Source organism: Notothenia rossii (genome assembly GCF_949606895.1).
Source record: "Notothenia rossii genome assembly, chromosome: 6".
Taxonomy (NCBI): Eukaryota; Metazoa; Chordata; class Actinopteri; order Perciformes; family Nototheniidae; genus Notothenia; species Notothenia rossii.
Window position 1 is genome coordinate 26,147,835 of NC_136909.1, and position 10,709 is coordinate 26,158,543.

Consider the following 10,709-nt stretch of genomic DNA (forward strand, 5'->3'; position numbering starts at 1 on the left):
AATGACAGCCGTTTACCAAATAGACATGTGACACCAGCCAATAAGATGGCTTTCAGAAAATGTGGGATCCTTGTGCTGCCTTCAGGAAATGCCGATTTTGGTAGTATTTCCACTGCGTGCTCATGAATGAATAAAACACTACGAAGCAAACTATTACAAGCCTGGATTATCAACGGGGTAAAACTGGGTTAAAGGGTAGTTTTCTTAAAACAAAAGGCATGTGCCATAAACATTGAAACAGGTTTTCCTAGCTGTAACCATTCCTCCTGTCCTCCTGTCCTGCACACATCACACATTAACCCTTCGTGGTTTGCATTCAATGGAAGTGAGGGGGGACAAAATACAACGTGTTGTTTTGTGTATAAGGTTATTCCACAGTTCATCTGAATAAACTATGAGGCTTCAGCAGTCTGGACGTCTTCAAAAGTTGCATTCTGCAGTTTTCACTCGCTATGTTCATTCCTCGATCTCTATTGTTTACGAGGAGGACTTGAACGCAGCATTTTATACACAGCGAAATAATTGCTATACAAGCCAAAGAGTGCAGGAAGAGAGCAGAAGTATAACTGAGGCCGAGGGAAGATCATTCACATCGCTGAACCAAACTGAGCAAGCATCCATCAATAAACATTGTTTTACATCATGGAGCAGAAACAAACCATCAACTTTGGTGCCGGACCTGCAAAACTCCCCCAATCCGTAAGTTAAAAATACTCACTTTTATTAGTCTAATAAAAACGTTGCATAAGACGAGAAAACTTGTAATGCAATGCAACATGAAAACTCAGCATGTACATATTTAACTGTGAATGAATCTGTTGGCCAGTTTTTTTCCTTGCAATGAGAGGCTTGCAAGCAGTCATGTGAGATAATGTGTGTTGGCTGACAGTGCTGCTGTCTGCAGCTCCAACAGGCTACAATGACAATTGTGTGTGGAGTTGCATCAGCCTCGTTCATTGATGTGGAAAACAGCTCCTTTGTGCTTCATGACAGGAGCAGATGCATCCCCTAGATGGCAGTAAAACATCTTACATGTCAGAAATAAATCCCACTTTTCAGATTTTATAACAAAAGCAATCTTCTGTGTTTTATTATCCTAGTTAGAGTAGCAGTCACAGGCTCCTACTGCTTAATTCAGTCTCATTCACATCTGTGAAGTTGACATTGGCTCTGTGAAAAACGATCTGAAGGTGAAAAGCAATGTGAAACCTGAAAAATGATTTCAAATACTGATTTTTATTTTGAATACATCATTGTATTTTTCAAAGTTCAGGATAAAAACTTGAACTTTCAATTGTAAATTGTATTTTTTTTAATGATCAAAATGTATGACCCTGAAATAGCTCCCTAGACCACACACCCAACATGCACTGTGCATTCCTCCATCACATGCACAAATGATTTCGAGAAGAGTGAATCACACTTTTGAGCCCAAAGCACAAGACAAACGAAGCCACATCTTTTCATTTAATATTTTGAATGGGATTTTGTGGGGATTTTTGGATGGGGGGTGCATTTTTGTTCATTTTTTAATGAGTGGGGTTGGGGGGGATGAGTCATATTTTACTCAACATTCCTGTTTTCGTTCTTCAATGAAACAAATAATTGTTCAATAAAATAATTAAAACTTGTTCTGTTCTACTTAAAAAAAAAAGTTAAAAAATAAATAAATCTGTTGAAATGTCATGTTTTTTTAATAATTATAATAATAATTATAATTTGCATTGAATATTTCCAAAATTCCCCGCTTAACTTCCCATGGGAACTTTCCGGAAATTTACCGGAAATGTTCCGCCCCTTTGCAACCCTAATGGCTGTAGACACTTCTAATTCTTGTTGTTGCTTACACTTTTACTTGTAGACTTTTTTTGTTAATGGTTGTTTTAACATTTTAAAGAAAAACTGAACACCTTGCTTTATATTGCAGGTGCTGCTTCAAGCACAGAAGGAGCTCCTCAGCTACAGTGGTATGGGTATAAGCGTGCTCGGTGAGTAAAACAAAAAATGTGGTGCATTTCAGTTTTTTATGAGGAAATAATTACTGTATTACTCGTGATCGATACATATGTAATTGAAAATCTTAACGCATTAAAAGACTGCTTACAATGTTGCTTTAAAGCATTTTTTTCTGCAATTTAGCTTTTCATACTGATCATTGATAGGTCTATTCATAATGGGCCTTCAGTGGAAGTGCTTAGATACAAAATCCACAGTCTGCTCTTTGTTCAAAAAGGTTCCCATCCGATTGAGAGATGTTCTCCACATTTAAATGTTATTATAGAATCTAGATATTATAGAAAAAAATGTGCGTTAAAGGTTAGTACATTTAAAAAAAAATGTGATTCTGTTGTTACAGAGATGAGTCACCGATCTGCGGATTTTAACAAAATCCTCACCAAAACAGAGAGTCTCTTGCGGGAGTTGTTGTAAGTGCTGCTTTTGTTGTTTCACATGGCATCTACTGTATTACCTATATTTTTACATCCTGCTTACTTTACTTTCAATATTTACAATATGTACAGTATTTGTAACATACTTTTTGGCTTTAGGTGGCTAGGAATTTTGTGGTGACTTATTTTTAATAGAGCATCACCAAGGGAAACCGACACACCCAAAACCTATGTACAGAAGAATATCAGAGTATATGATAGGAATAATTTATTTGCCACATAAAGTATACCGGTTCATTCTCTTTCATGATCCTTCAAGTCCTTCACTTTAACTGTCTGTTTCTTAGACTACTGGTGGCTGCATGCCAAAAAGGGTTTAGGGTTGGGCCGTGCTGCAAACATAGTTTTTGTCGATCAACAGGCATGTTCTCCAAGTAGTTATAACATCAGATTATTCAAGAAGAGTTCAACCTTGCTCTACTTTTTATATTTTTTGTCAAAATGTTTCTCATTTTTGTGATTTTCTCTCTCCACAATTTATGAATTATATTTCAAATGAGTTGTAATCTACTAACATGTATGTACTTTACCACTTGAATTTAGTACACCAGAAAGCTTAACAATGGAAAATAGTGTGCAGCGTTAATAATGTGTCAAATAATGATATACTACTTTGCAAGGGACCAGTATTTAACAAAGTGACCTTTCATCTACACAGAACCATCCCGGACAACTATAAGGTGTTGTTCCTACAGGGCGGGGGATCTGGGCAGTTCAGTGCTGTTCCTCTCAACCTGATTGGACTCAAAGAGGACACATGTGCTGATTACCTGGTGACCGGCACATGGTCAGAAAAAGCAGCAAAAGAAGCGGAGAAATACGGCAAAGTCAACATTGTCCACCCGAAGCTGGACAGTTACACGAGTAAGTCTGTGTGAATGTTGTGTTGTTGCTGAGGCAGTCCAATTCGTCTTTATTGTCTATACCAGGGTAGCCCAACCTTTTTTGAACCGAGAGCTACTTTTAAAGTTGCCAGTCTGCCGAGATCTACCAGTCCAAATAGAGAGACGTAGCCATTACTGACAGCCTACTACCAGGTAAATACACACTTCTACTTGTATAAAACGGACCTTTATACGATGAATACTTCATAAAATACTGCAGGTCCTTTATCTTACCTCTTTATAATCTACACACATACAAGTATTTAACTGAAGTTACACAACAGTGTTGTTGATAAAGAGTTGGAGTTTATTCACACGTCACACACTACAGTGGGTAATGTTTTCAAGAAGCATTGAACAGTGCTGACACATAACACAGGAAAAAAAGAAAAGACACTGAACCCTTTCTTTGCCATTATATAAAAATAGTGTTGCTACAAAAGTATAAATTAGGCTTACTAATAAGACAACTCAGATCTGAAGCTACACAGGAATCTGCTGCCAAAGTGCAATAAAAAAGACAAAATTAAAAATAGAATCAAACCCTTTTTTTGTTGCATTTTAGTAGAGTATACAAATAAATGCCTTTAAAATAGGATGAAAGCAACACTATTTTCTTAACCTGAATTGATAATAGACTATAATCAATTTAAGTTTGCATTCTTATACCATTTTGTACAATAATTATAATGAATAAGTTCAAACAAACAAAAACTTACAGCTGATTTAATAACGGTATCCAACTTGAGTTTTTATTAAATCAAAAACCTGTTGAAATGCTACTGTTATTTTTACTTTCCCCCAAAAGCGCGTCGGCAGCCTCCAGGAATGCTTCTTTCACAACTTTGCCGTCTTTGAAAGACTTCATGTGTTTGGCAAGAACGTGACTGACACGATAAGATGCTATGGTAGCAGCCTTGCTATTGTTGTTGGGCCTGGTGAAAATGGACTGCTGTGCATTTAGCTGTCCTTTCAGGTCCCTCCCCTTTTGGGAGCGTAGGGCAGAATTAGGAGGGAATTCCGTCTCGTAGCGTTAGTGCACTGTTTTGAAATGCCGCTCGCATTGCAGATGACACGGATGGACTTTCAATTGGAATAGATACAAAAATAATCATCCTCCCACTCGGAGTGAAAATGATATATTTTGGGCTTTTTTGCTTCTGCCGTGGTCTTGTGTGTGTGCGAACTGTCACTCCTGTTGCCACGGACAACGTCAGCGAACTAGTACCCACTGCCCACCAGCCACGCCCAGACACATGGGGTCATGCCAATCACGAAGCTTTGACGCGTTCAAGTGCATTATTCTGGCACAGGAAGATTATGTTATAGGACATTAACGATACAACAGAATATTGTTGTTCTATTTTTAAACACATCTCGCGATCGACTGGGAATCTCCAGTTGATCGCACCCCTGGTACTAACAAAAGAAGAAAACTGCATTGACAAGCAGGTCAGGTGATCAGTAAATCAAGACATCTCTTAGAATACATGACACATTTCAAATTCATGAATTCATCTTTTTTTTATGTTGAAAGTAAGATTTAATCACCTCTACCATTGTAGTCTGGTTTAACTTTGTTCTGCTTTTCCCCCGCCTCAGAAATCCCCGACCCCAGCAGCTGGACCCTGAACCCCTCAGCCTCCTACGTGTACTACTGCTGCAACGAGACGGTGCACGGCGTGGAGTACAACTTCACCCCCGAAACTAACGGGGTGACCCTTGTCAGCGACATGTCCTCCAACTTCCTGTCCCGACCTGTGGATGTGTCAAAGGTGAGGACAAGAAGGATACCCAATACATTTTCTTCTGCTTCCGGGCCCTCTTCCTCCAAATGTTTATAATAATCTGATTTTTTTGTGAGAAAAATACTTAAATATACTGTAAGTTCACCCATTGAAGTCACAACAGGTCCTGAGATATACTGATGTTAAAAAGAACACTACAAAATAAAAGGTTATAACAGAAAAATGACCAAATGATGACCTGTTAACAGCATGCTAACTTTACATGTCCACTACATAAGAAAGCCCTTTTGACTTGATTATAAACACAGCCATATATTTTGCTGATCCATTCAAGTCTGTGGTTATGCACAGGCATATTTCAATGTGCTGTCTTGCATTGTGTAGTTTGGGCTGATTTTCGCCGGAGCCCAGAAGAACGTGGGTTGTGCCGGGGTGACTGTGGTGATCGTGCGGGAGGACCTGCTAGGCCACGCTCTGAACGATTGTCCCATTGTGCTGAACTACAAGGTGCAGGCTGACATGAACTCCCTCTACAACACACCGCCATGTTTCAGGTACAGACTCACCTAGGTTTACTGTTAGAAGCTCCCATGTTCAATACAGAGTGAGGGATTTCAATATATTAATGTGAGATATGTAAAATGCTATTTTGTCCTTGATGCATGTCACAGACGTTAACTCTCAACAAGAAAGCAAAGTGTATTTCCCCAAATATTCTTTACAGATATTTAATAACATGTCACAATCATCTTGTTGAAAAATTATTCATTACTTAATGTTTTTCGCTTAGCATCTACATCATGGGTCTGGTTCTGGAGTGGATCAAGAACAATGGCGGCAGCGCTGCTATGGAGGCCCTCAACAAGCAGAAGTCCTCCATGATTTACGACATCATCAACGCCTCTAACGGTTTCTATGAGTATGTATCACAAAACTTCAGATAAATGTTAAAAAGCTAATAAGAAAACAAGACAAAAACATTAACATGATTTGGTATCCTATCGGAACTAAAAACATAATAACAAGAGGAAAACCCTTGAGTCTAGGCTTCTGGACCATACTAAAGGTTATTTATATACAATGACTGAAACAAAAAATCAGATTTCAATGAAATACTTAGAATGTTTTATCACTGTGTGAAGGTGTCCTGTTGATGAAACCTGTCGAAGCCACATGAATGTACCATTTCACATCGGGAGTAAAGAGGGGGATGAAGGCTTGGAGAAGGAGTTTCTGGCTGGCGCTTCAAAGCGTGGAATGATATCGCTTAAAGGACACAGGTTAGTGAAACAAGCTTCCTGTTGTTGCATTAATGCCTACCTTTTGCTGTATTTTGTGGTTTACTACAGCGAATAGTTCCTATAGTTTCCCACAAGAAAGGTATGGTCAAGTTACAAATGAACAACAGCAGTTTGATACCTAATCACATTTTTTCTTGTGATGTAAGGTTTTTAGACTTTTAAAATGGCGCTTTGTTCCCCCCTGCAGGTCAGTTGGAGGAATTCGGGCCTCTCTTTACAACGCTGTCACACTGGAGGACGCTGAAGCCCTGGGCACCTATATGAAAGCATTCATGAAAGAGCACTAATAAGTCGGCTATGCTTACATTTAGCTGATATGGCACACAGCAGTACATTACTGCAGTACCTCTGGTTTATCTGTAGTTGAGATCCATGTTGGATCTGGAAGGTGCACCTTTAGACATGTTTTGTATCACCCTTTCGTTATTAATAACTCCTGTTGCCAGTTATTTCTTAATTCCATCTGTTATTATTTTAATGAACATGTTGACTAACAGTACGTTGATGTACATACACTAGGTAATTCTTGTTACTTGTTCAAATTGTATTAACATTCCAGTAAATCGAATTTGGCAATACTGACATTTGCAGTGTGAATTCTTGTTTTATGGACCACATTTTGTTATTTCAATAATAATAATGTATATCAAAGAGTGATAGTTTTTTCACTTATAAGAACATAGAGGCAATGTAACTCAACGAAACTGAGCTGTGTGAGGCTGGCCTGCTTTTTTTTTGTTTGATTAAGAATTTATGTTAGGAAAGGTGACGTCACAGATATTGGGAAAACATATGAAAACATGTTTTCTCATTTCTAGTGGCATTTAGCCATGCAAACAGTTACGATTGTTTTTTCCCCAGGCTTTAAGATATCAATGGCTGAAATTTCTCCTTCCCAAAAAAAAAAAAAAATGTGATTAACAGTTTTACATCGTTGGTAGGGGTTAAAGTAGAATATCTCAAAGATGAATATATCAAAACGTATGCAATTACAACTTAATAATTAAAAACAGAAAGGTCTAAATGACTTGTTAATCGCTATTATATGATCTGTTGTTTGTCCCATTACCTTTGATTAAACAATTCAATTTAGACAGAGTATGAGTTTGTCAGCAAGAAACCAAACAGTCTATGCAAGACACACTTTATATTCCCATTTATATTTATCGTAATTTTCATTCAGGCTAATTCTTGGGTTTAATAGGCTACTGTATGAACAGCTCACATGTCTGCAGACACAAACTCCATCAAGACTGCAGCTGTTCAAGCCACTGACAGCCGAACCAGCAGGGGTCAGCTGCGGCTGTCATCACAAACTGAAGTCGCTTAACCTGACGCCTTATAGCAGGGGTGTCCAAACTACGTCCCGGGGGCCAAATGCGGCCCGCAGACCATTTTGAATCGGCCCTCAGCAAATTAAAAAAGTATAATGGAATATGGCCCACAAATGAAACTTGTGCTTGTCTTGTATTGTACTTTTTAACTATAAATGTAAAAATATATTACACATAGTATTCATGTGTTAATAAGACCACTTTTCAAATAAATTCAGTCAATTAAAGTTGGAAACATTTTCTAACATATCTTAGTTGAATAGCCCAATGAATTATTCATATAACCAGCTTGAAATACACCCTCCCTATTTCTCCGTATTATAATCAATCTGAGGGTTCTGTTTTAAGGGATGATCTGCCAACACTCGCAAGCACAATTAACCTACATTTGATTGATTTTGTTAACTTATAACTGAACTTATGAGGCAATATACCTTTAGTGAGTGGCCCAGCCCTTCGTATATTTTATATACTCGGTGGAAAAAGTTTGGACACCCCTGCCTGAGAGGAAAGGACGTTCCATGCTCTTCAAACAGTTGCATCTCTCAATAACTCCCTGCTTGGAGGGACTAAGACACAAGGAAAAAACACAAGTGAGGATGAATTTTTATGAGACTTGGGATGAAGCTCATGTCTCAAATTGGTTTATAAATCACTAAGAGTGAACTAAGAGTGACGCGCCGACGCCGTTGCTATGGATTACGTCGATTCTCGTGCATGAGTTTAGAAGCGGTCAGTACGGTGATTGGTTGTTCAGAGCAGGCGGTCTCTGTGAAACTCATCCGCAACATCCCACAAACGAGCCCACCAAATCACCGAAAAACAAGGAAATAGCCTAGGCTAGAAATGTATTCCTATCAAATAGTTATGGACAGTGCAGTTAGCAGAATACACGCATGATGACAAGTTTGTGCAGACCACGATAATGACGTTGTATATGCACGTTAAAGAGAGAGAGCAAATAATACAAATACGTAAATTGCATTAAATCAAGGAGACAATTAAAAGCACCCTGCAAACTATTATCCAATGAGCATATTTCCAGCACTTAAACACTTTCAATAACAGCCCATACCGCCGTTCAAGTCCCCCTATCATGATGAAGGAAAACAATCTTTCTTTCTATTGACGAACACGTCCTCATCTTTTGATGGCGCAATTATTTTTATGTGCGTTCCGTCAATAGCACCGACCAAACCGGGCATACCTGCAATTGCCATGAAGTTGGCTTTGATCCTGTGTAGTTGTTGATTGTCCAAAGGAAACCGGATGAACTGTTGGATGATATGTGGTCTAGAGAGCGCGTTGATGGTTTGGTTTATGGCACGCCTGACTGATGGTTGCGATATTCCTAAATCGTCGGCATTGCAAAGTTGCATTTTCCCTGTTGCTAAATATCGCAGTGTTGCCAACATTTTTATTTCCGGACTAATCGGGTTATTCCTGTTAGTCGGGGATGTTATTGCATCCCGCACTAATTCCACAACAAGTGTGATACCCTCACGATTTAGCCTATATCTCTTGATCAATTCACAGTCTTCCATTGTCTCCAAAACATTTCGTCTCGCAGCCATTTTCAGATTCTTTGTGAATAGGTCTTACTGAGTTAGGAGTCCTCTCGAGGACTTTTAAGCTCTCCTAAACTTAGGTGCTACTTTTAGGCCTAAAATACTTTGTGAATTGCTCTTAGTGAATACAATTAGGATTCATAAATGTAAGACTGACACGCCCATTATGTTTAGGAGTTTCTCCTAAATTCGCCAGTTAGGAGCTACTTTTAGCCCTAAGATCCTTTGTGAATACGGCCCCAGGAGTCTATTTGCAATTAGTTCTTATTCAGAGACTAATGTAGGCCTACTGACTGAAACAACAGTCAGAACACAGTCATGGCAGGGATTGTTCACATCTTCCATGCTGGAAGGAGAGGTTACCGCCAAAGGGTCCACACAGAGCGCCCCAAACTTCTCCAACAGTACACAACAGAAGAACTGTACAATTGTTTTCGATTTGGACTTGATGACATCAACTACTTTGCTGATCTGGTCATGACTGGTGGAGTCATGCTCTGACTGTAGAGGAACAGGTCCTCATAGCCCTGCGCTTTTACGCATGTGGAACATTCTATGAGGTTATAGCTGACAGCATGGGAGTCCACTGGACAACAGTGGGTGAAGTGGTGACAGCTGTGTCTGATGCACTGGCTCGCCTGCTGGATCACTTTGTGACTTTTGCCACTGATGGCCAGATTGCCAAAGTGAAGCAGAAGTCTCTTCTGGGAGACATGCCCAACACCATTGGGGTGATCGACTGCACCCATGTACATATTCAAGCGCCTCGTCAGAGGGAGTGGGAATATGTCAACAGGGAAGGGAGGCACAGCATCAATGTGCAACTTGTGGGAGATGCTGACCTTGCCATCACCAACTGTGTTGTGAAATGGCCTGGGTCAGCCCACGATGCACGTATCTTCAGAGAGAGCCGGTTGTTCACTTTTGATTGTTAGATGTACTCATACTTTCACGATGCACACAATTGACCATAAATGGATTATATTGCTGCACCTGATCACGAGCCTATACTTGTTCTCCATTAAAACAACAACACAATATCCACACAGGAGTAGAGTATCACGCGTCAGCCAAGTCATTACCGGGAGGTAAAACACCATAGAAGCTTTAGTATTAGGCTAAGACTATTAGAAAAGTATTGCAAAGACTGTTTGTGGCATAGACTATGGCTGCCGGTGCAATGGGGCTTATATTGTTTATACCTGTGTTTGCCACCTTGATGTTTTATTTATTCTGCTGTTTAAGTGGCAGGTTATTTTTCTTCAAGTAGCCTAATGCTTAGTTAATTAATTACTCAGGAATGCATTTCTTGATAATGTATCATCAGTTGTAGGACCCAGACCTTCTCAAAAATGAACAGATCCAAATAAATAAGTTCTACTTCCAGATCAGCACCTCATCACAACTCTTGAAGTGCATTAAAA

General features: G+C 39.3%; 1 protein-coding gene and 1 pseudogene across 2 annotated transcripts; both read left to right on the forward strand.

Moving 5' to 3' along the window:
* Nucleotides 1–477: 477 nt before the first annotated feature.
* On the forward strand, nt 478–6,961 carry psat1 (phosphoserine aminotransferase 1). Its single transcript, XM_079686250.1, has 9 exons — nt 478–699; nt 1,928–1,988; nt 2,357–2,426; nt 3,109–3,314; nt 4,937–5,109; nt 5,467–5,636; nt 5,873–6,001; nt 6,225–6,362; nt 6,571–6,961. The coding sequence occupies exons 1-9, from the start codon at nt 643–645 to the stop codon at nt 6,668–6,670; spliced, it is 1,104 nt and encodes a 367-aa protein (XP_079542376.1). The 5' UTR covers nt 478–642; the 3' UTR covers nt 6,671–6,961.
* A 2,642-nt stretch (nt 6,962–9,603) lies between these two features.
* On the forward strand, nt 9,604–10,220 carry LOC307044553 (putative nuclease HARBI1; annotated as a pseudogene). Its single transcript has one exon. The product of its transcript is annotated as a putative nuclease HARBI1 (transcript).
* The last annotated feature ends 489 nt before the right edge of the window (nt 10,221–10,709 follow it).

Excerpts from the sequence above, each read along its gene's own strand:
- psat1 (XM_079686250.1), top strand. The coding sequence starts at position 643 with ATGGAGCAGAAACAAACCATCAACTTTGGTGCCGGACCTGCAAAACTC. Across the intron at positions 2,427-3,108 it reads AGTCTCTTGCGGGAGTTGTT|AACCATCCCGGACAACTATA; the intron begins GTAAGTGCTGCT and ends TCATCTACACAG. Across the intron at positions 6,002-6,224 it reads GCCTCTAACGGTTTCTATGA|GTGTCCTGTTGATGAAACCT; the intron begins GTATGTATCACA and ends CACTGTGTGAAG.